The following is a 25,889-nucleotide window of genomic DNA, read 5'->3' as shown; positions in this document are numbered from 1 at the left end:
ATGGAAAAACTGGTTGGTTCAAAATTGGGAAAGGAATATGACAATGCTGTATATTGTCTCCCTGCTTATTTAACTTATATGCAGAATTCATCATGCGAAAGGCTGGGCTGGATGAATCCTGGAAGAAAGATTGCCGGAAGAAATATCAGCAACCTCAGATATGCAGATGACACAACCTTGGTGGCAGAAAGTGAGGAGGAATTAAAGAACCTTTTAATGAGGGTGAAAAAGGAGAGTGCAAAATATGGTCTGAAGCTCAACATCAAAAAAACTAAGATCATGGCCACTGGTCCCATCACCTCCTGGCAAATAGAAGGGGAAGAAATGGAGGCAGTGAGAGATTTTACTTTCTTGGGCTCCATGATCACTGCAGATGGTGACAGCAGTCATGAAATTAAAAGACGCCTACTCCTTGGGAGAAAAGCAATGACAAGCCTAGACAGCATCTTAAAAAGCAGAGACATCACCTTGCTTACAAAGGCCTGTATAGTTAAATCTATGGTTTTCCCAGGTTGGCCTAGGCTGGGCAAAACTATCACAAATGGGGAGCAGACATGAAGGAAAGTGGAATTATGGTGATTAAGCAATCTGTGGTCCTAGTAGTTTGGAGAGCACCAGTGTAGGTAGAGCTCAAGACTGGGGAGGTCTGAGTTCAACTTGCTTTTCAACTGAGGTAACTTTGGGCAGATCACTTTCTCCAGGCCACAGGCTTGTGTGGATCAAATGGGTTACCACCCTTCTATAACTCTGGGTTTTGTGAAATGTTACACGTTAAATAAAAATAGAGAGCATACACCAACACAAGTTCAATATTCTCAGCCAGACGATTGTCTCACACACACAGCTGGCAACCCTGAGCACATCCTCCTGGCACTTAGAATCATAGAATCATAGAATCATAGAGTTGGAAGAGACCACAAGGGCCATCGAGTCCAACCCCCTGCCAAGCAGGAAACACCATCAGAGCACTCCTGACATATGGTTGTCAAGCCTCTGCTTAAAGACCTCCAAAGAAGGAGACTCCACCACACTCCTTGGCAGCAAATTCCACTGTTGAACAGCTCTTACTGTCAGGAAGTTCTTCCTAATGTTTAGGTGGAATCTTCTTTCTTGTAGTTTGGATCCATTGCTCCGTGTCCACTTCTCTGGAGCAGCACTTGACGGCCTGGAGATATGAACTAATGTGAGGCAACAATCCAAAGGAGGGTCTCCTACGTATTTCCTACATCTTCAGCAACAAAATTGTCCAAGACAGTTAACCAAGTCAAAGTCAAAGCCATGCGTGGATTTCACGGGTTTCTGCTCCCTTAAGAAGCCGGTGTGCTGCAGTGGATGTTCTGCAGGATCTAAACTAAGGCTATGTCTGCTCAACTCTCAGCTCAACCCTAAGTGACATTTGGCCGGTTGCTTTCTCTCAGCATACGCTTCCTCAGGTGTTTGCGGGGTGTGTGTGTGTTAATGTCAAGCACAGCATGGGGGGGGGAGGGTAGCCTAGCACAGGTTTCCTCAACCTCGGCCCTCCAGATGTTTTGAGACTACAATTCCCAGCATCCCTGACCACTGGTCCTCCTAGCTAGGGATCATGGGAGTTGTAGGCCAAAAACATATGGAGGGCCGAGGTTGAGGAAGCCTGGCCTAGCAAATATATTAAATACACCTTTAATCCATACTTTTCATAGGTATCCCAAGATATTATCCTTCTCCAAAGTGTCAGTTCACAGAAAACTCAGAGTAAACTCTTGCAGTAAGAAAAGGAAGCAAAATGAAGGAAAGCAATATTGGGGGTTGCTCAGTCTGCTTATGTGAAGGCAGCAGTGACCAGCCCAAAAGGAGGCCATTTACCGTATCTTTGCTAGACACATGAGGAGATCGATGGGAAGTTTCCTCGTACTGCTTGATCTATCACGTGGTGTAATTTGGGCAAGTTGATTACTTTATTCATTTAGTCTGTGAAATGTGTAGCGTCTATTGATCTGAGGATTAAGGGCAGTTCTTCTTTAATCAGGTACACACTCTTAGCATAAGTTGGAAGAAAGTTGGATTAGTCAGAGAGTTTTCTTTGTGGAATTCTCACAGGAACCCACATCATCGTTGTTTGCTTGTTTAATATTACATCCTTCATTTAAGCACACTGTCGCAGACCAATGTATACTTCATTAAACTATGAATGAACGTTCTTGTCCATTATATAACCAGAATGTTGGAGGAAAGCTGCAGGCACATTCTCTGAAATGCTACATTTCTTTGTGCAGGGATTTTATTTTCCATGAGGGAACATTCAAATTTGAGATAATCAGCAATTAAAATTGGGCCGTACATGTAATATGGGGGGGGGGGCACATGCATCTGGTGGGTCCCCGTCTGGCCCATGGTCCCTCCTCCCCAGCCCAGCCTACTCCACCACCTGAGCAAGTTGTGAGGAAACAGCGTATATGTGTTTTTCCATGCATGCTGCACAGAAGAAAAGTGAATTGCTTGTGGAATGCTATAGGAGAACTCAGTCGGTAGAGCATGAGACTCTTAATCTCAGGGTTGTGGGTTTGAGCCCCATGGTGCATCGGAGGGGGTTGGACTAGATGACCCTTGTTGGTCCCACCCAACTCTACAATTCTACGATACTATGATGTCATAATGCCAGATGAAATAGCTAATAAGATCTGTCTATGTAAACAATGTCATAAAACTAATTCACTGCTTCCTGTTCTGAGTCTGAATGGGCAAACAGTTTTATTCCTATTTTTAGCCTCCTTCCCATGACAAATCACTGTAAAGGTGTGAGGTTTTCATAACTGACAAGTTTTGACAAAAATCTCCTCTGCTTTTCAGCTCAGTCTCACTATTTGCATTTCCCTGCTGCTAGTGTGTGTCTTTTGTTCTCAGTTTTAGCATCCCCAAATCTATTAAATCCAGTCAGTCCCATCTTCTTGTATGATTTTTCACTGCTTAAGTTCAAATCTTTGCTGAACTTTAAAAATGAGAAATCACAAAATGTAATGACGGCATTTTATGATTTTTCAATATGTAAGCTACATGTTTAAAGATGAATTATTATGAATTGCTATTGTATTAAATATTCTATCTTGCCCTGGAACTGTATGCATTTTATATATATATATATATATATATATATATATATATATATATATATATATGATATGAAACTCAAACACAGTATTATCATCAGAAACGGCAGCATTCCCATTAAATCTGCCTAACAGCGAGCTCAATTAGAATAAATCCCCATGGTAGGGGACACATTTCTCAGTGCTCATTGCCCTGCCAGCCTTCTTAATGGAGCTCAGCGCCAAATCAATGATCTGTCTGCCCTAATGAACAAAAGCAGAGGATGGCAAGAGCTGATAGCAATGCGAGATAAACAGGCTCTCAGAGCCAATCAGCTGCCGTTGGAGGAGCTGGGCAAGGTCTCCCTGGAAAGAGTTCCCACCAGCAAACAAGCATTTAGTAGCTTCAGTTATTTTAACTGACACATCACAGTGAGCTATGCCTGAACCATCTGCTCTGCTTCCCAGTTACAAATGAAAACATGCAACAACAAAAACCCCACAGACAACAAACCACAACCCTCATTCACAACTGTATCAGAAGGGAATTTCAGCTGTGTTCTGAAAGGGGTTTAAAAAGGCCTCATGCAACGTCTCTATCAAAAACTTGCTGGCAGGCAGGAAACCATCTGGGCTTTTTAGATGGAGGGCTGAGGTGAGACGGCCACAGGAAAGGCTGGACTTTGGCAGCCGACAGCGACTGCAGAGACTGATGGAAGCATTAGGTCAGCTTATATTAGGCAAATTATCTTCTGGTTGTCTTAGCAGAGGCCAGGGAAGAAGGAAACTAGTTTCTCTTAGCTCTCCTTCTTGATGGATAGATTCATACCTACGCAGTTTAACTGCCTCCCAGGTCACACTATGCAGCAGAGACCCTGCTTCGTCCTGTTCTTTCACATGTTATCATCCTCTTTATTCTGGAACCTTCAATGATGGACTACAAAAACAAAAAAAATTCCTTCCAGTAGCACCTTAAAGACCAACTAAGTTAGTTCTTGGTATGAGCTTTCGTGTGCATGCACACTTCTTCAGATACCTGAAGAAGTGTGCATGCACACGAAAGCTCATACCAAGAACTAACTTAGTTGGTCTTTAAGGTGCTACTGGAAGGAATTTTTTTTGTTTTGACTATGGCAGACCAACATGGCTACCTATCTGTAACTGGGACTACAAAAAGTTTTGTAGAAGTCAAAGTCTACAGTATCTACCCATATGCCAGAATGATGCTGCATCATCGCCCCATAGCGTCAAGTGGGGAACCGGGGGCGGGGGGATTTTTGACCTGTCACAATCTCCTCCTACCCTGATGGGCCAATTTTGACAGGTGGGCAGGACAACTCACCCGTCAATCACTTGGCATCATTACACTAGGTGAGGCAGCCCCACCCTCCTGTCAAAGTTGACTCACAAGGGATGGGGGAGACAGTGGCCAAGCAAGATCAAACTTTTGGCACATCATTAATAATCCACCTCACTTCATACAGTCTCTATGGGCCGTTGCTTTCTTTTGTCCAAAGACAATAGCTTATAATCTTCAGGATGTTAAAAAGTAGCTTCCCAAGGAAAACTGAAGGACCAGAAAGATGGACTTTGTGCCTGATCCACTTGAGCAGTGTGCTCTGAAAATGGCCTCTTATCTAATTTCAGGGTGAGCAGCCGTTGTGCTGTCCACTGCAGCGCTTCCGGCACACCCCACAGTGCCACACCATCTTCGTGGGGTCATTACTGCTTCTTCTGGCCACTGCGGAGGCTCATGTTCAAATCCAGCCACTCTGTGGGGGCCTGGGGGGTGTGGCCTGGGAAATGGAGCTGAGGGATGCAGTCTTCACTCAGGTCTGCTCCTCAGGCATATATTCCAGCCAGCGCTGAACTCGCCAGCTCAGTTTTCCAGGAGCATCACCCGCCTTTATTATTTTGCTTGTTTGTTTAACTTTTTCCTTTTCAGATTTTGGGTTTGCTATGGCTTTTAAATGGTGGCCATATTTGGAGCCGCTAAGGAATTTTCTCTGCACTGCAGGTTTGACCTTCTCCATAGCATTGGTCACAACTTTGGCAGTTTAGGGCTTGGGTGGAATCCTAATCAGGGGAGGGTGAAGTGGTGACACCCTCCCCCCAACTTTGCAGCTGAGCATGCAATAAACTTAGGCAATGATATAATTCTGCTCACATGACATGCAGAGAACAAGGTGCAGAGCAGTTCTCTTAGGACGTCTTGCCTAGCTCTCCCCACAGCCTTGGCACCCAGCTGTGGTTTTTGGGTTCACCAGCATGTATTTCTGTTCTAGCAGAGATATACAGAACAGCAATCAGCATTTAAGTTGTCATCATCATAATCTTATGCATTACACCAAATTCCCTTCTTTCGTTAATACTTGGCAGTGAATGATTGCTCAGAAGCAACACAAGGATTATTAAACCAAGGGTTTTAAAAATCAGTTAATCACAGAGACCTCTCAATTTTAAAGTTAATCTACCTTGGAAATAATAAGCTAGCTCTATCAAATTGCACACCATTGTTAAGAAGATAGGCCTGAATGATTCTTCTCCCTACAATAACAGTGAGGAAATAAGAGAGGCAATATTTCCTATTTAAAAATAAATACCACTAATATAATAAATGGAGATTGACTAGTTTAATTTTCTTCCTTTTTTGTCCTGTTCCCATTTCCTTAGATAGACTGTTGAACAAAAATGTCCCCCCCACCTTGAAAATGTTTCTGGGGATCCAGATGTGCCTAGGGAGGACCTGATCTGCAGCAGCGCTGTGGCAGTTGAAGGTTCTACGGGGGGAGCCCTTCCAAACAATGAGCTCTCAGGAAGTGCATTCTGTATGTGGCCTGTGGTGAAGTATTCATGGTGTTTTCAAATTTTAGAATTGGGGATGCCACTGTGTAACTGCAGTGTTATTGATTTGGGGAGGTGGGCAAAGTGAATAAGCTGCCTTTGGACGCTACACACACACACACACACACACACACACACACACACACACACACCTGGGAATAGAAACTGCATTTTCTGTCTTTTCCTAGCACAGCATACATCTCTGGAGCCCTCGCTTTGTTACCACTTGGCACACAGCAGCAAGAATGAAAAGGCAATGAGGAGGAAGACCAGCAGACAGCAGAGAAAACGAAACAGTAACTCAAAGGCAATAGTAAATTAGACGTAGAAGGTCATACCTAGCTGATATGTGACAGTAGGCCAAGCTAAAATTAGAACTTGGCTTAAACTTACCTGTTGCCATGGTATTGTTTATGCTATATGAATGTTTTTATTAACAGATGTGCTGATCACACCTCAAGTAGCCAATGTATATTCAGCATAGGTTGTTTTCCCTTGAGTCTTTGTCGATCAATCATATAAATATGAGCTTCATGCCTTTTTATGGTGTGCAGATCCTTGGTGCTTAAACACATTTGTGCCTCACTTCAGCGTGAACACCTTTTTACTATCTTTCCATCTCTGGCAGCAGTGCCGACTTGGGCCCCAGCTTGTGGGTGCCCAGGGCACATGCCCCAGGCCCTGCGACATCATGAGGTGATGTCATGACGGTGAGGCGCATGTGCGTTCTGGTGCCAGGGTGGCGACTGGGCCAGGGCGTGCGAGCTCCACCAGAGCGCCAGAGGTAAAGCGGTGGCTGGTGGTGGCATTGGGTGGCGCATGGCAGCAGAAAGGGGTGGAGCCCAGGTACCCACAGTGAGAATTTTGTGGGTGCCAGGGCCCCCTAGAGTTGGCACCCTAGACCTCTGGCAGTGGTTTATTGCCTTTGGGGTTACCCCGGGAACAGGGGTCACCCTTTGGGGTCACCCCGGAACCTTGTGCTGTTGTGATGGCATCACAATATTGTTTAGATCTTTGTGGTGACAGAACACTACAGATGGCCACTTCATGGACAAATGATGATTTCACTATTGCAAAATCACTCTCCCTGGCACCTGGTGCAGCTGCTGTGTATGGTGCCCAGAGCACCCATGACCAAAATGGGATGGAGGTGAGTCACATGCTAATGCGCATTTTGAACCTCGCAAACCTGTTTCTGACCACATGACATACCTACAGTCCTGATGCTTGATGGCAGAACTGGGCATTTGATTGCTGGAAAGAAATCAGTTGCCTAATGTGGTGGGATGATGAGCTGCTTGTGCGTAAAATGCAAGTCCCTCAGAGTTTGATCAGGTTTTCAAACCTCTGCCTGTGACGGAGCCCCTCCGGCATGGCTGCGTCAATCGCTAGTAGAATCCGAAAGTGGTTGCTTTCGGAAACGTTTCCAACATAAAAGCTCTTTCACGGAAACACGTCTTCTGGACTCTCTGCGTGACAGTTTCCGGCGAGGCGTGGGTGTCCCTATAGGAGGTCCTGAGACCTCTCCACTGTTTTCGCTGGAAACGTCTCTGAGCCACCCCTCCGACTCACTTTCCCTGGAAGTTCCTGCTCGCCCCCTACTGGTTCCCTCTTCAGCTGCTCCGTCTCTTTCAACCTGAGGGAGCCTTTGCACCTCCTGTCCTTCCGATGGCAGTTCCCTGACATCCACCTCCCCTCCAGGGCCCCCTTCACCCCCTCCCGTCTCCTCCCCTCCGGGCTGGGAGGAAGTAAAACCCCTGAAAGAACCTTCCTCATCGTCCGAAGTTTCGAACACTTCCCTCCACCTGCTACTGTCCCTCGTCTCTCGATACTCCTCGTCTTCGGAGTCTATTCCCTCTTCCAACTCCGACTCCGTGAATCCTTCCATTTCCTGTTCCTCGTCGGTGGTGCCGAAGTACTCCCTCCTAAACCTTTCTACCGGCTGTGGTTTCCTAGGGAATCTTTGGTGGAACGTTTCTGTTAAAACCTCGTCATTGACCTCCCCTGCAGTCACCCAGGTGTTTTCTGACTCCGGTTCCCCTTCCCACGCCACCAAATACTCTACCTGATTTCCCTTCCACCTGGAATCGAGGATTTCCGCTACATGGTTGCTGCGTTCCCTCTCTTCCAAGGCTGGTCCCCTGACGTGCTCCCCTTCACGTCCCCCCCTGTATGGTGACAGTAACGACCTGTGGAACACTGGGTGCAATTTCATGTGGTTGGGTAACCGGAGTTTGAAAGCCACCGGGTTGACCTGCTGAATGACCTCAAAGGGTCCCAATCTTCTGGGCCTCAATTTCTTACAACCCCCTTTGAACGGCAACCCTTGGGTTGACAGCCACACTTGATTCCCCACCCTTATGGTTTCACCTTCCCTTCTGTTCTTGTCTGCCTGCTTCTTATATTGTGCCTTGGCCCTTTCTAAGTTGAGCTGGAGCTGATGATGGATCGCTTCCATCTCTTCTACAAAATGTTCAGCCGCTGGAACGCTCCATCTCTCCCCTCCCTCCCCTGGAAATGCCCTGGGGTGACACCCGTAATTAGCCAAAAAGGGGCTCATCCCTGTGGACACATTCTCCGCATTATTGTAGGCAAATTCTGCCAGCGCCAACTTTTCGACCCAATCGTTCTCTCTGTCATTGACATAACACCTCAGATATTGTTGAAGAATGCCATTTGCTCTTTCCGCCTGCCCGTTGGTTTCAGGGTGCCGGGCCGTTGAAAAATTGACTTCCACGTGCAGCAAGCTCATGAGCTTCCTCCAGAACCTGGAAGTAAATTGTTTGCCGCGGTCTGAGATCACCCTCAAGGGAGCCCCGTGCAACCTAAAGATGTGTTCTACAAACAACTTCGCTGTTTCTTCCGCTGTGACTGCATGTGAGCATGCTACAAAGTGGCACATCTTTGTTAACAGGTCTACTACTACCATGATGGCTGTTTTCCCCTTGGACTTCGGCAGATCCGTCATAAAATCTATTGATACCGCTTCCCAAGGCCGTTCTGGTGTGGGTAATGGTTCTAATAACCCTGCCGGCGCCCGTCTTTCCCCTTTGGCTCGCTGACATTGGTCACACCCTCTTACATACTCCCTTACATCTTCCCTCACCTTGGGCCACCAGAATTCCCTGGTAACCAACCACATGGTCTTGTGTTGCCCAAAATGTCCCGCCGTGGGGCTATCGTGCAACTGCTTGAGTACTCTCCCCCTCAATTCACCTTCGGGTATATACAGTGCCCCTTTGTAATACAATGCCCCATTTCTTTCCTCAAAACCTTCGGGGCTCTCGCCCTCCCCCCTGAGTCCTCTGAGCTTATCCTGGGCATATTCATCATTTTCCGTTTCCTCTACCAGTTCTCGTTGCCCCACCAGCGCCGCCCCACACACCCAGCGGTCCTCAGGGATGACATGTCTCTCTTCAATCGCCCCCTCCCCCTCCCAATACTCTGGTTTGCGGGAGAGAGCGTCCGCCCTGACGTTTTCTGGACCTGGCACATAACAAATTTCAAAGTTGAATTTAGAGAATTCCTGTGCCCATCTCACTTGTCGTTGGTTGAGCACTCGAGCTGTTCTCCAATACTCTAAATTCTTGTGGTCGGTGCACACTTGCACCTTGTGTTGTGCCCCAATTAATAAATGTCTCCACCTCCGGAACGCTTCGTGAATGGCAAGTAGTTCCCTGTCATACACCGTGTAGTTCCTCTCGGATTTATTCAGCTTCCGCGAGAAGAAGGCACACGGTCTCCACTCTGACATACTCCTCCCCGGTTGAAGAAGTACCGCCCCTACCGCCCGGTCGGACGCATCGGTTTCCACTCTCATGGGTTTTCGTAAATCCACATGCAGAAGTTGTTCTTCCGAGGCGAAAGCCCTTTTCAGTTCTTCAAATGCTCGCTCCGCCTCCGCCGTCCAAACAAATTTCTTCTTGCTGCTGAGGCAGTCGGTGATGGGCGCCGTCAAGTGGGCAAAGTTCTTGATGAACTTCCGATAAAAGTTCCCAAACCCCAAGAATCTTTGCACATCCTTCTTGGTCTTCGGTGTCTTCCATTCCAGTACCGCTTGGACCTTGCCTGGATCCATGGCCAATCCCTTGTCTGACAAGCGGTACCCCAGGAATTCCACCTCCTTGGTATGAAACTGGCACTTCTCCAGTTTCACCCACAGCTGGTTGGCTTGCAGCCTGCCCAACACTTCTCGAACGTCCCTCACATGCTGCTCCTCATCCTCCGAATACACCAACACGTCGTCTAAAAAGGCCACACAGTTCTTGTAGAGCAAAGGCCCCAGAACGTGGTTAATAAACGCTTGAAAGCACGCGGAGCCTCCTTGTAGACCGAAGGGCATAACGAGGTATTCAAAGGCTCCCAAAGGGGTGAACATGGTGGTCTTCCATTCATCTCCCTTCCTTATGCGTATCAGATTGTACGCCCCCCGCAGGTCCAGCTTTGTAAAAATCTTTCCCTTCCTTACCCTGGTCAAAATGTCATCAATTCGGGGCATAGGGAAAGCCAGGGGTTCCGACACTGCATTCAAGGCCCTGAAGTCACACACAAGTCTCGGCTTATCTGTGTTTTTTTTGTCCACAAAAAACACTGGGCTGCCCCCCACCGCTCGGGACTCTCTGATGAAACCTCGCTTCAGGTTTTTGTCAATGAACTCCCTCAGCTCCTGCATCTCCCTGTCGGACATGGCGTACAGCTTGCCCACTGGGAGTTGGGCCCCAGGGAGTAGGTTGATTTGACAGTCAAAGGGTCTATGCGGCGGCAGTTTGTCTGCTTCCCTTTCGCTGAATACGTTGCTCAGATCTGCGTATTGCGGGGGCACCTTCCCTCTGCCCATTACTTCCATCCCGGCTAGGGTGACTCTGTCTCCGCCCTGAACCTTCCCCTGCTTGCAGTGTTCTAGGCAATGCGCTGACCCAAAGGAGACCACCCTCTGATGCCAGCCCACTAGCGGATCGTGTAGCGCCAGCCAGCTCATCCCCAAAATGATGGGAGCTCCTCCCAAGGTGGCCACATTAAACGCTATCCGTTCGGTGTGCCTTGCCACCCTCATTATCATCGGGACAGTCTGTTGGCTAACTTCTCCTCCCAACAGCTCTCTGCCATCAATCGTGGTCACCTGCAAGGGATTACTTAAAGGGATGGTCTGTATCTGGTGCTCAGCTGCAAACTCCTTACTCATAAAATTACAGGAGCTGCCTGAATCCAAAAGCGCCTTGACCTGTAGGGGGTGTCCATTTGGCAGCTCTAGTGACACTTCTATCACTAAAGCAGGTCTGGGTGGTTCTGGCGTGGGCACTTTCACTGCTCTTTGGCCTGGCTGCTGTGCCCCGACGGTGGCAGCCAGGCGTTGGCTTTTACTTGCTCCTTGTTTTCCTCCTCCCTTTCCCCCACAGCTCCTGCCATCCCTTGCCATTCCTTTCTTTGTGGGCAGACTCTGGCAAAGTGCCCTGGCTGTTGGCAGAGATAACATTTCTTGGCGCTCTTTCCCTCCTTCTTCCGCCCTTCACTGGGATTTGAAACTGCGCGCGCCCGCGCTGTTCCAACTTCCATCGGCTCTGCCGGCGGGAAAGGTGGCTCTGGAATGTCCGGAATGCGCAGTTCCCTCCAACGTTCTCCTTTCCCTTCCCGCCTTTCCAAAGCTCTCGCTTCCTGGCGCGCTCCTATGGCCAGCGCGGATTTGGTCAGCTGATCCATAGACTCCGCCCTTGGCCCCCGGGAAAGTTCATCTTTAACGGCCGAAGAAAGCCCCTCTTCAAAAAGCATTTGGATGGGTTCCGCCGATAGGTCCCACCCCAATTTATGAATCAGCATAGTAAACTCAGTCCAGTACTCACGGACAGATCTGCTCCCCTGTTTGCAAGCCATTAACTGCCTTCGTACCACCCCCTGCTCAATGTCACTGGAAAACATCAGGTCCATGGCACGAAAAAACTTCCTCGTGTCCTTTAGTATCTCATTATTCACTGCCATCAGGGGTCGAACCCAATCCTTCGCCCCCCCTTCGAGATGGCCAATTACAAAAGCCACTCGCGATTCCTCGTCGGGGAAGTCATCATACTGCAGGTTGAGAGCGTATTGCATCTCAGTTCTAAAGGCATGATAGTTTCTGGGATCTCCCCCGAATTTCTGCACCAATCCTGGCACCTTTCTGGCTATCGGGGTGGTTTTCTCCTTTCCCTTTTCTGCATCCTGAGCCCTCCTCTCCTCAAGCCTCGCCGTTTGCATGGCCAGCTGGATCTCCAACGCCCTGTACCTTTCTTCCAGGCTTGGACCTCCTCCAGCTGCTCCTGCTCCTCCGGTTCCGGCTGGGTCGCTCATGATGCCGCTGCTTGCACAAGCTGGCTTTCAGGGACTTTCGGATTGCTGTGGTGGGATGATGAGCTGCTTGTGCGTAAAATGCAAGTCCCTCAGAGTTTGATCAGGTTTTCAAACCTCTGCCTGTGACGGAGCCCCTCCGGCATGGCTGCGTCAATCGCTAGTAGAATCCGAAAGTGGTTGCTTTCGGAAACGTTTCCAACATAAAAGCTCTTTCACGGAAACACGTCTTCTGGACTCTCTGCGTGACAGTTTCCGGCGAGGCGTGGGTGTCCCTATAGGAGGTCCTGAGACCTCTCCACTGTTTTCGCTGGAAACGTCTCTGAGCCACCCCTCCGACTCACTTTCCCTGGAAGTTCCTGCTCGCCCCCTACTGGTTCCCTCTTCAGCTGCTCCGTCTCTTTCAACCTGAGGGAGCCTTTGCACCTCCTGTCCTTCCGATGGCAGTTCCCTGACACCTAATAATCCCTCCTGCCTGAATTGGGGCTGCACTGAACTGTCAAGGATTGTTTCTCAGTCATTTCATCCAGCACTTAATTATTCTCTTGTCTTGGTTATATTTCTGGGAAGAGAAGAAATCTAGGATCACCTTCTGGATTCTACCTTACTGGTAGAAATGGAACTACGCTACTCCAAAGCAAGACCCTTCACCCCCAGTCTTGTCGGGGGCGGGGTAAGATACCATGGCCCCTGAAAACAGAGATTTGTGAAAATGCTGAGAGAAAATTCACTGGTGTAATCTTTAGGAGCAACTCTAAAATACAGATCAAAATAGATATAATGACCTGATTCCTTCTTGCAAGGCTATGTATGAGCATGCCTTATGTTTGCAAACACTGAGAGTTTTAAATTATATTTCATTATGAAATAACAGAAAAGTTACATTTAGGGACAGTACATTAACTTAATAAAAGTCAACAGACACATTTATGAATCAAGAGTCTGTTATAAATTACAAATGGAATGGAAGTTTATTTAATCATAATCTTCCTTTTCTCAACATTTATAGAGAACAATACAATGGTACCTCGGGTTAAGAACTTACTTCGTTCTGGAGGTCTGTTCTTAACCTGAAACTGTTCTTAACCTGAAGCACCACTTTAGCTAATGGGGCCTCCTGCTGCTGCCGTGCCACCGGAGCATGATTTGTGTTCTTATCCTGAAGCAAAGTTCTTAACCTGAAGCACTATTTCTGGGTTAGCGGAGTGTGTAACCTGAAGCATATGCAACCTGAGGTACCACTGTACCTAGAAAGCTATATGCAGGATATTCTACCAATTTTTGACTGCTGGGAAACTTGGCTTGAGAATATTAATAGCTAGCTTGTTCCTAATTGTCTAGATCAGGGGTCAGCAAACTTTTTCAGTAGGGGGCCAGTCCACTGTCCCTCAGACCTTGGGGGGGAGGGCGGACTATTTTTTGGGGGGGGGGGAGAGGATGAATTCCTATGCCCCACAAATAACCCAGAGATGCATTTTAAATAAAAGCACACATTCTACTCATGTAAAAACACGCTGGTTCCCAGCCCGTCCGTGGGCCATATTTAGAAGGCGATTGGGCCGGATCCGGTCCCCAGGCCTTAGTTTGGTCTAGATTGCTAGTTCCCCCATGCCCACCTTGAAGCTGTGTTTATACACTCATCACAGGCCTTCTGTACAATCCCATCTTCTGAAATCTGTTTTTGCCCCTGACAATAGTAGGCTGAATGGTGCTGCCATTGGTGCTGCTCTTTCAAGGCCTGTATTTTCTCTTTATACTATGTTTGTGCTAATCCACTGTCATACCAGCCCAAGTCTGCCCATGCTCCATGGTGAGGCAAGCCTTGGAGGCAGGCAGGCAGGCGGGCAGCAGGGCAAGCAAGCAAGAGGCCAGTGGGCGAGGGAGCTGCGTTTGTGGAGATGGGGGCCTTGAGGAAGAGGGGGGGTGTCCGTGTGGGCAAGTGAGAGAGGGCAAATGAGCTGGGTTTGCCATGGCGGGGGCTGAGCAAGTGGGATGGGCCAGGGGGGCACAGGTGGGCGAGAGATGGGCTTGTGGCCGCAGGGGGAGTCCAGTGAGAGGGGAGTGGGCTGGTGGGGGAGGCAAGCTGCAATTTGATGGGGAGTAGGGAGAGGGACTTAGAGGAGCGGCGTCATAAAGGGAGAGGGGCTTTGCAGGGGGAGGTTGGTGAGCGAAGTGAGCGGTGGCATCAGCCCCTAGTGAGCACACCTAGAGACTCCAATCTTTTAACTTTCTCCTGCTTTTGATATTGCTTCTTGTTTATCATGGTCTTCTGCAACTTTGTCTCCTTTTTAGTTGTGAGATATATTGCCTGTTCACATTTTGCTTTCTGCCTGTCTTGTCAATTTTCAATAATATTTTTGAAGGCAATTTCTTGTTCCTTTCATTCTTTTTTTAAAAATGGAGGCCACTAAGCTTCTGTTCTTATCTTGTAACTCTTTTGATTTTAGACTTTGTCTGCAGATGATCCCATCAAGCTTGTGTGACTTTAACTCCCATGTTGACGCTCTTTCTCGACTTCTATTTCTCTGACACTTCATCTGGCAAATTTCATAGCAGATGCCGACTCTGTCTTTGATGCAAGGTTTCTGTTTTGTGATCAATCATGGGCTTGCTTTTATATTAGCTCTCTTTTTTGTACCACTTATTTAGGCTATTTCCAAATCATGTTTATCTGCTTAAAATCTCCAAATTCATCCCTGTGTAGCTGCTTCTGAAGACAAGTTCAATTACAGAATGAATGTTTCTTGTTCCCTCCTCTTCCCCCCTCTCCTCCTGCATGCCCTTTGGAGGGTTGGGGGCCCCACCTGAACCACATAGATGGTGTCCAAGTGTCCAGACTCCCTCGGCACCATCAGGCTTGGCCCAAGGATGGCAGACTCCAAAGGAAGATAGGGAAGAATGGGAGCTGGGGAGAGGCTGGGAGACATGGAGACCCCCCCATACTTGCTAGCTTTCAGGGACCGTGCTGAGGAGGGCTGCACTGAGGAAGAATGGTGGGAGCCACCCCCACCCCCTCCCCCTGATCCTGATCCCAATCCTGTATATTATTTAAGGTCAACAATGTCTCAGGAATATCCAGTGGATTTGTCAGGCTAAGTATTGAATCAAACATTGCCTGAACAATTAATTTTCATGCTGGGATTCAAAAACTTTCACAAAAAGGCCAGAAAATCTCTTTTTTAAAGTAAGTAGTAAGTTTATGTGCCTTTCTTTACTAATACAGTGGTTCCTCGCAAGACGAAATTAATTCGTTCCGCGAGTTTTGTCGTCTTGCGATTTTTTTCGTCTTGCGAAACACGGTGTTGGGAAAGTTTTGGAAAAGCTTCAAAAATCACCAAAGTCTTTAAAAACGTCAAAGGCTACCACACCGCGTTCTATGAGTTGCTCCTCGAAGTCAAGTCGCAACTGTATTAACGGTGTTAAGAAAAAGGAAACAAACTTGCAAGACGTTTCCGTCTTGCAAAGCAAGCCCATAGGCAAATCGTCTTGCGAAGCAGCTCAAAAAACAAAAAACCCTTTTGTCTAGCGAGTTTTTTGTCTTGCGAGGCATTCGTCTTGCGAGGTACCACTGTACTAATGTTCCAATGAGCTGATCTGCATTGCAATATGAAAGGATGTTTCAATGTAAATTCTTTCTCCTTATCTGTATTGTAGCACAAAGATGTTCAAATCATATATGCTTTCTTATCTCCAATCCTCTTTTCTTTTATTCATATTTATCACAAGGCCTTAAATGCAGAAGATTAACAGAGCCGCCCCCCCCCCCCCCATCTTCCATACCCCTTTTGACCTTTCAGGCTACAGCTCATGGCATAAAACAGTAGTGGATAAGAACAGAATGATTCCTGTTAGACTGAGAGACAGTGGTCAGACATATTTTTCTGCTGCTTGCCCTCCTCCCCACAGTGGGCAAACAAGCTGATAGAAAAGTGTTGTTTCTACATCTGCAGTCACTTATGATATAGAAGTTTGTTAGCCGATTTTTATTTTTTTGGGTGGGTGGTTTATCACAGGCAGGTGGCTTCTGTTGCCACAGCTGATCACAACCTTGGATCTTTCTTTCTTTCTTTCTTTCTTTCTTGCTTTCTTTCTTTCTTTCTTTCTTTCTTTCTTTCTTCCTTCCTTCCTTCCTTCCTTCCTTCCTTCCTTCCTTCCTTCCTTCCTTCCTTTCTTCTTGTTAGTGGGGGATGTAGATGAGTGATTTGAGGGGTCAGAACCACAGAAACCAGATACCACCTGTCAACTTCTGTCAACTTCCGTCCACTGTGGGGAGGAGGGCAAGCAGCAGAAAAATATGTCTGACCACTGTCTCTCAGTCTAACTTACCTCATAAGGTTGTTGTGAGGAGAACATGGGGAGGGAGAGAACCATGCATACACCCTTGAACTGCATGGAGCAAAGTTGGGAAATAAATTTAATACTAAACAAAGAATAAATTAATCAAAGGAGAGAGCGCAATGCCACAGTGTACCCTCCTTTAAGGTTGCTTCAGTTCCAGGGAAATCTTAGAGACTAGATTAGTTTCAATGGAAATGACATAACAGAAGCCACTCTCTGCTGTTTCTCTCTTTCGCCACTTTATAATTCTTGAATAATGACTCTTTGCATGATCACTCTGGCTGTGGTTGCCATTCTTTCTTGCCCTGACAGAGTTATTCAGCTCCACTGCAGAATCATCAATATAAATGTACTTAGTGAACTAGTAAGGTAATTATGATTATTCAAATTTGATAAGTACCAGGTTTTTTGGGGTTGTTTGTTTGTTTAGATGTAGTTGTCCAGGTTTATGTGGGGAATTTGCAAGGCAAGGGAACTGAACTCACAAATTACTGATGCTGAGGATACTGTCTTCTTTAGGCTGCATTCTGCACTCATTTCTTAGGAGCCACATCTACTGACACTTCTCAGCAAACATACAAATGCATCATGCTTCCCTTTTCTCTATCCCCTGTTTTATATTGTGAGCTGGTTTAGGTAAGAAGAGATTTCCCTTTTGTAGCAAGGACTGACTAATTTATTAGATTTCTTTAAAGCATTTCCACTACAATGTCTGCAACTCTCTACCATTTGCTGCAGAGTTGAAATATTTTACGTTACTAAAATAGCAGCCCCAATCACCACTGAATGCAAAGGTAATGTATGTGCTATTAGACAAAGTACCTGATCCAGCAAATAGTTAAAACACTTCTAAAGGATGACCTAAAAGCACTCCAGGAAAATTGCCCTTAAATTTTAATTGAAATCGCTTAAAATAATAGAGGCAATTCGTATTTATTACATATAATAAAAGGCATAATTGCATTACTTTCTGGAGCACTTTGCAGCAACAATCGTTATATGACAGTGCAAGGAGAAGACACTGACAATTATTTCCTCAAGCTGAGCTCCCCCCCCCCCCTTTTTAAAACAAACCCCACAGGATAAAAGCTCTGTGTAGCTGAAGGAAGATGGGCTATAACATGGCATCCTAATTTTGCCAGATATCTGTTTCAATTATTTTTAAGTGTATTACTTATAATACTATTCAGGGATCTAGGTAAATAAAGTGAAGTGGTAGAAGCATCTTGTTAAAGCTCGGATGAGACTGTGAGAAGAGCCTTCTGGATCCGGCCAGGGGCCCACCTAGTCCAGCCTCCTCTTCTCCCAGGGGCCAACCAGATGCCGGGGGGGGGGGGGGACCCTCCATGAATCTATCTAATGCTCTCTCAAAGCCATCCAGGCTGGAGGCCATTGCTGCCTCCTGCCGGAGGGAGCTCCACAATTTAATTGTGTGATGTGCGAAGAAGCACTTTTTAAAAAATCTGTCCTGAATCTATCAACATTCAGCTTCACTGAATTGCCATGAGTTTGGGGGGGGGGGCTTTTCTCTACCCACTTTCTACATGCCATGCACAATTTTATAAACGTCTACCATGCCCCACTTCTTGCCCTTTCTCTGAACCACGGAGTCCCAGATGTTGCTCTACTTGGTAGGTGCTACTTGGACAAATTATGAAAGGGATTTCAAGAGGAAGCACAATGGGATTTAGCAAAGGGAGGCACAAATTTGTAAACTGCCATAATAGTTTTTCCTAGCGCAAATTTGGTGGTTCCTGTTTGTGGGGAGACTGTCCAAGGAATTTGGAGGAAAGTAAGATTGGCTATGCCAAAACCCAATGAGAATCACCTTGACATCTGAAGGTAAGGCATTCCACAGAGAGCGTGCCACTACCAAGAAGGCCTTACCATAGAAGCAGAGAAAATGATGCATAAAGTATTTATCTGTTACATTTATACACCACCTTTCTAATTATTTAAGTTATGCAAACTAGGTAGATTTACGTAAGTCAAAGAATTAAGATTTGTGCTGTGAAGCTGTGTGCCAGCATCAAGAGGCACATTGTCTTTACGTTTCATAAGGTTGACGCATACACTCCATGATGGTTGAGTTTATGTGGAATACAAAACTGAAGCAAAACAATGTGTAGAGGGAAGCAAATGTTTCCTCTTATTTTCCCTGCAATTAGTGGTTTTTTGTCAGTCCTTTCCTGTTAACACAGATGTGCTTTGCGGCATACTGGATTTCTCACAAAAGAAAAGATTATCATTAATAATATGCTTCATCATACTGAGTAACTCACAATTGCTTGCAAATAATAAAAGTCTAATTGTGAAGACTGAAATGGGGCTAATAGCTGCACTCTTCTGTTTGGAAGGGGAAAAAAAAGGGGGGGGGGCTTAATTTTAATCCCATTATCCCCCCCACTCCACCACCATCCAACATTTCAGTGAAATGCTAGATGGTTATAATGCTAAGCTAATAGCTTTACTGTTCCCTGCCAACGTTGTCAGGGAGAAAGGACTTCTGTGTCAGGTAGCTTACTTTGGTCATCTTTGCTCAATACAAACATGGATAAGAAATTAGTTTGCAACTATGGATAGATACTCACCCCGCCCCACCCCAAACAATCTAACATAAATTGCGACAAAGCGTGTTCTTTTTCATAGAGAGCACTTGTTGCGGTGTGGTCTGACAGGCCACCCCTCTGTTGCTGGGTGGGTTAGTATGGATGACCATCTGCAGTGATTGGACGGTTGGGTTACTGGGCAAATTTTGGTGTTGCCATTTAGGGGGATGGACCAAAGGTTATGAAATCAAGTCATGCAGCACTGACTGGGCTCTTTTGCTGCATGCATCGGTTCACCCGCCCACCCTCCCTAATCTAGCGCTATCGCGTTGACCTTGCTATGCCTGCCATGGGGTTGTCTGCTTTTGGGGCAGAGGCCTGGTAGGAATTGTGTCCATTTGGCTGATTGGCTGGTGCCATTTGGTTTTTGCCTACTGCGTAGCAAATTGTCACAACTTGTAAGGTTGTGGTTAGGCATTGGTTAAAAAATTGGTTGGTGGAGGGGTAAGGATTGGCGGTGCCTGCCCCTCCAATGCTGCTGCAGAAAGGGAATTCCGTTAAAAGAATCCAGGGGCTTGCCATTCTTTCGTCCGTACCCCTGAAGGGGGCTTTGGGTCGCACAAGCCCCTGGGAGCATGGGGGGGGGGGAGAGGGTCTGGTGCCCGGCTCCATGCTCTCCCCAATATTGTTTTTCCTTACTGGCTTTCGCTGGAATCCAGAAGTCAGTTCTGTCCCTGGGCGTGCGGACAGATAGTCATAACCAATGCCTTAGCAACCACTCACATTTATGTATTTTAATACAAGTTGTGGCCAAAATTATGCCAAAAACCTTAAACAAAAATTATGTGTGAATTGTGAATTATTTAGGGGTGGCTTGGGGGACCTCGACATGCAAACTCCCTTCGCAGCCAATGGAAAAAGTTAGTTGCAACTAACAAGTTCTAAGGAAAGCCACAAGTCACGTCATCTAGGCTTAGACCATAATATGTGCCAGACAAGGGTGAGGGCAGCAAAAAGAGGGGAAGCTCAGGCAAACGGGGGCAAATGAGGGAGCCCCCCTCATTTTTGCATATGTTTAAGCAACTGCTTAAATACAGTGGTACCTCAGGTTAAGAACTTAATTTGTACCGGAGGTCCATACTTAACCTGAAACTGTTCTTAACCTGAAGCACCACTTTAGCTAACGGGGCCTCCCACTGCTGCCGCACCACCGGAGCATGATTTCTGTTCTCATCCTGAAGCAAAGTTCTTAACCTGAAGCACTATTTCTGGGTTAGCGGAGTCTGTAACCTGAAGTGTCTGTAACCTGAGGTACCATTGTATAGGAGCTTTACCACAAAAAGTTGGCAATCCTAACTGAGGAAGAGAAAATATCTGTTTTACAGAGTAGTCAAAGTATGTACATTCTAATGCATATTCACGATTTTGAGATTATGCTATGTCCAATAAAGACACACTAAAAGAGAGAGAAATATTTAAGATTATGAATTATATCCATTTTAATGTGTAAATGAAGCTGCATTTACAGCACACTGACCAATTTCTGCTAAATTCCTAAGCCCATGTTGGAACAACTTTATGAGGCTATTAGTGTCAAGTGCTCTTCACAGCATTCCCTCTGAAATCCAGAGAGAAGGTCAAAGTTAGCAGGCTGTGTGGCTTGGGCATAAGCCCCTATCACCTTTTGGATATTCAAGTTCATGCTTATTACTGTCCAGTACCTACAAGTATACTAAATATATAGAATTTTTACAGATGAAAGCTTATAGTGGTTGGTAGGTGCTTCAGAAACATATGCTTAACAAAACTCTTAATTGCTACAATTTAATGAAGATTTAGAAGAAGAGGATAAAAGATTCAAATTATCTGGCAGATCAAACAGAAAACAAAAACAATATTGCAATGTTTATTAACGATGTTCCCATCAATGAATGTGGTTCAAAGGGAAGGGAAACATGCCTGTGCTTTCTGTGTCTATAAATAAGGTTCTTTGAAAGGTTATGTTGATCCAAGGTTATGTGGGATCAAAACACAGGTGCCAAACGTGCATTGTTTTTCTCATTCTTTCAACAGATTTCCTTAAATCTAATGCTATTATTCACATCGATTCCAACTGGGGCAATGAGGAGCTGGGTGAATGTGAGAATTCTTCAAAGGTTCAACTGCAGAAGAATCTGGGGACTCATCATTCTTGCCTCCTGCATTCGGCCCCGGGACACTTGCTTCTGGGCAAACTTCTTCGGCACTCCTATGCGATGCCATAATGCTGCACCCTTGCTTATCCCCACACCTTTGGTCTGGGTGGTCCTTGTGGGTGTGGGGAAGTGTGAGGCTGCTAATGATATGCAGGGCGTCACCACATATTTTGCCTTCCTGGGGACACAAGGAAACAGGAGGCTGCTACTTGTGCTGGGAGCTGTGACTCAGCTGCATGTAGAATTAAGAAGCACTGGACACAAGTGAAAAAGGAGCACCAAGTTTCATTTCAAGAGTTGGAAACCTTTACACTACTGGGGGGGGGGGGTATGGCCACTGCCACCAGTGAAGTCTGACCGGTGAGGCCACCCACCTGTCAACACAGTGGTGTCACATGACCCTTTTATGCATCAGGGGTTTTGCAGGAACCAACAATCTGCTGATCATCAGGTCTTGCTGAGCCTCTCACAGAAAAATTCTGCCTTGAGACCACTTTGCAACCATCATCCGATTGCAGGTAAATTACAGGCAGATATGCCAAGGGTTTTGCGCTATGCGCCTTTAAATTTTGATTATTATTTAAATAAGCATCTATAACTTCTTTATTTTTTGGCAAGATTTGATTAATTTTTCAGGCACAGCAAACTCTTCTGAGGCAAAATTATGCTAAATTTCAGAAGGAAGTTGCAGTCCTACAGGAGCAGCATTTGTAGTTTCGGGATAGATAAATAAAGAAATTGGTTTATCTCTCCATGTGCTTTCTGTGCAATTGGTCTGAAAGGAGCAGGCCTGAATGGAGTGTCCTTAGGTCAGAAACCTGCCAAATTGTAGACAAATAGGTCCAGGTGTTGTTTTGTGCCAGGTGCTTTTAAAGGTTTATTGAGAGGAGAACTAAAAGGGATTCACTTTTCTGCCAGTGGTTTTGTTTATGGGCTCTGATTTTATGGCATCACTTAGATTCCTTTAATGGTACTGCACAAAGAGCAGCAAGGGCAGTGGTTTGATTTGAAGAGGAGGCTGCTGTTGAGACCTTGACTTCCCTTCCTCCCGCAAACCCTCCATGGTCACTTGCAGAAGCATTTTTCTGCTTCTGCTGCTTCTCCCCCCCTTTGGCTGCCTGCCTTGGTAGCCAATCAGAAAGAGACTCCAGCCCTCTGGTGGAAGTCTGCGGCACTGCATCACCAGACTGCTCTGGCTCAGCTGTCCATCACAGTCGCCAACTCATCACGGGCTTCCCTCTGCCACCTATTTCATTTATGCATCTTATAAAAAATATTTATAGACCTCCCTTCATACAAAAAAAATCAGGGCAGTGTGCAAAATATACAAAAGGGAGAAATACAATTTCAAACATTACGGAATAACCATATAAAGAACTGGCTCATCTTTAAACTACTGAATAGGCCTGTTTGCCTAAACAAACAACCCCCCCAAGAGTCACCTGAAGGTTAGAAGCGAGGATGCTGGCCAAGCCTCTGCCAGCACAGCAGTGCTTTTGTTCTTGGCGGGGGGGTGCTGGGGGACGCGTATCCCTAAGCATTATGTGAATCTAAGTTTGGCCTCATTGAGGGGCAGTATTTCAATATGAGTAGAAAAATGAGAGTACCTCTAAATATATATATTTTTTGGGGGGGGGAGCACAACAGCACAGTATTCCATTGCATGGGTCCTAGTTCAGGGTTGGGGAACCTTTGGACTGCAAGCCAACCTTGTCTCACTAGGGAGTCTGATTTGGCGCAGGAGGTCATCTCCCTCAAACAACACCCACATCTCCATCAGCGGGCGTCACCAGTGCTGCCAGCAGTTGTGCAGGAGGGCAGAGTTCCATTCTCTGCAGGATTTAACCCTGTGCAGCAGCCAGCAAGCAGGAGTTAGATGCTCCTCGGTTTGGCTGTGCATGCCTGGTTCCTCCTGGGAAAAGGCACAAACAGCCAAAGGAAGCATCTGGGTTGGGAAGTGGCCCCTGCTCCCTGGGAAGAGGCACATGAAGCGAAAGCAAGCAGAGCCTGGGGGTGGGGGGTTTCTGACATAGCTGCTCAAGGTAGAAGTCCCTTGCAGAACAGGTGTCTGCACAAAAGCAAGTAAGGTGGTTACACACCCCTGTTGGAGCCAGCTGAAATTCTGTAATGGGGGGGGGGGCTAACCATGCTCCTCCAGGTGACCTCAGTGATCAAGCTGGGATATAAGGGCTCACCCAGGCCTTAAGAATATGCTGGCCCCAGTTGTCCAAGGGTTTGTATATCAACACAAGATCCTTGAACCTGGTCCAGTAGCAGAGGAACAGCAAGTGCCTAGAAAGGGGAGCTACCTGGAAGACTTGGGGGTTTGCTCTCTATGCCCTCATATGGGCCACTGAAGCAATGGGAAGGCCTAGGCTAAGCGGCTGCTTTGGGTATCAGGAAGGTATGCAAGTTTGCCATCTCCTTGCTGCTGTGGCAAACTGTGCAAAAGGTTTGCTACAAACGAGGCTATTTTCTCTCTTGAGAGACCAAATTACTTTAGGGAGAACAGAACATTAGTAATTCCTCCCAAATATTTTTGTTTTGTTCAAAAACATGGGCCTGAAAGAGAGGGGTGTTGATGACGCATGATGTGCTACAACAGGGTCATCTGACAGGCGCTCCAACCTACTGCATGTGCTGCACATGAGCAACAGTCATGCTCCAGCTTTTTGGATGGTGAACATGTCACTAAGATTATGTATTACTTACTGGATTTGCATATCACCTTTTTATCTTTTTAGGTGGCTTACATAGCACATTATATTTCTGCTGAAATTTCATAAGTATTGCAAGTAATTTATTCCAATCTGTGGTGTCAGTCCTAAGCTTCCTAAAAGCACCTTTTTATTTTTGAAAGTTTCATTACCAACCTATTATGCTGTTCGTAGTGGATACTTCTTGCAAATGACATGCACACAAATCTCTTACCTCCTCGTTTGTTTAGCTTTGCGAAACCTGGTGCATAACTGTTGGATGCAGACGGCATGGATGACGAGCTGCTGAAGAAGGAGGGGGCCAGGCCTGAGACCAAGGGCTCCTCACATTTTTCTGAAAGGCAAAGAAGAAGAGTGTTGTTTCAGGGATGCGTGTGCGGCCACACTCCCCAGTCACCCCAGTGCTCTGCAGACCATTCTGTTAAAAGTTATGCAAGCAGAATTTCCTGATCTGGACCTCATGCAGAGTAGGAATCCATAAGCTCCCCACACCAGGAAAGGATTTCCAAAGTTTCACTGCAAACTGTCTTTAAACTTGTTACAAAAACACTGTAAATAAAAACCAGAAGATTGCTCATCAACAACTAGGAATGCAATCCAGTTTTCTTTAGGTTCTTCCTTGTTAATATAGTCTAACAACTATTCTCTGTCTGGTCCCAGAAAGAGATTCAAATAAGCAAGTTGCTTCCTCAGTATGCTAACAGCTTCTGAGAGAATCCAAGACTCTCAGGGATGAGCCATCGATTCACATAACATTGGAACAAAGACTCCGCCACAAGCACCTTCTGCACCTCCACATAGCATTTTATCATACCCTCCAACATTTCTCTAATGCAAATAGGGATGCCCTATTATATGCTGGGCGGCTTCCAACATATATAAAAGCATAATAAAATTTCTAAAACTTCCCTATACTGGACTGCCCTCAGATGGCTCGGGAACCAGATAACTCCATGCCCTCCAACATTTCTCTGATGAAAATAAGAATGGCCTACCATACCTGCCAGTATTTCCTCTTTCGGTCCCCCCTCAGCCCCTCCCACAGAGTATACACCAGTAGGACTCAGCACGTTCACTGCCTCAACAAGTACTTTTGGCAGTGGGACCCTGTCCGCCAACACACCTGCCTGCCCACTCCCAGGATGGGATCATGTGACAAGCGGGTGGCTGTCTCTGTCTGTCTGTCCATCTCTCTCCTGCCCTGCAGCTGCCCTTTCAGCACCTGTGTTTCTGCTGCCCTCTGCCAGGAGTTCTCACTCCCCCCCCGACCCTCTGTGCTCCCCTACCCCCCTCCCTGAGCATTTCCTATCTAAAGAAAGGCAAGAGCACATACATACCCTCCACCGCCCTGAGAAAAACCCTTAATCACAATTTTATTTTATTCTTTGGTGGCTTTACAAAAAGAAAAACACACAGCAATATATACATTTAAGAAAGGAGAAATGTTTTTTAAAATAGAGATATATATTTTAAATCAGGACTCCTTGTGCTCTGCTCCGCTCCCCCTTTCTTCCCGCTCAGCACGGCATGCAAGCCTGGACCTCGGGGGTGGCAGCCTCTCCCCTTCCTCGCGGCCATGGAGAGGCAACGGGGGGGGGGGGCTCCCTCTCAGCCACAGCCACTCGGGACAAGCGCAGGATCATCCTCCTCCTTCCAGGAACAATCAGAAGCCAGGATGGCTTTTGTAATTCCAGGACTTTCCCTGGAAAATCAGGACACTTGGAGGGTATTCCAGCCTCTAGGATAATATTTAATAAGCAATGCATAGAAGCCACTGACACAATTTCCTGGCAATTTCCATACATGTCAATGGGTATTGTGCACACAAATTGTACATGGTGATTGGGGTAATCAAAATAGCAGCAA

The 25,889-nt window shown here is 46.4% G+C and overlaps 1 protein-coding gene across 2 annotated transcripts in view; it reads right to left on the bottom strand.

Annotated features, from left to right (window-relative positions):
• The window catches only part of CNTNAP2 (contactin associated protein 2), a 950,652-nt gene that overhangs the window by 555,466 nt on the left and 369,297 nt on the right, over positions 1-25,889 (bottom strand). For both annotated transcript variants that reach the window (XM_028751461.2, XM_077916554.1), the window contains exon 2: positions 24,238-24,357. In XM_028751461.2, coding sequence (XP_028607294.2) covers positions 24,238-24,357 — 120 coding nt within the window. The remainder of the gene's footprint in view (positions 1-24,237; positions 24,358-25,889) is intronic.

The sequence above is a fragment of the Podarcis muralis genome, chromosome 12, assembly GCF_964188315.1.
Source record: "Podarcis muralis chromosome 12, rPodMur119.hap1.1, whole genome shotgun sequence".
NCBI lineage: Eukaryota > Metazoa > Chordata > Lepidosauria > Squamata > Lacertidae > Podarcis > Podarcis muralis.
The sequence above is the reverse complement of the archived record's forward strand: the minus strand, read 5'-3'. Positions and strand labels throughout refer to the sequence as shown.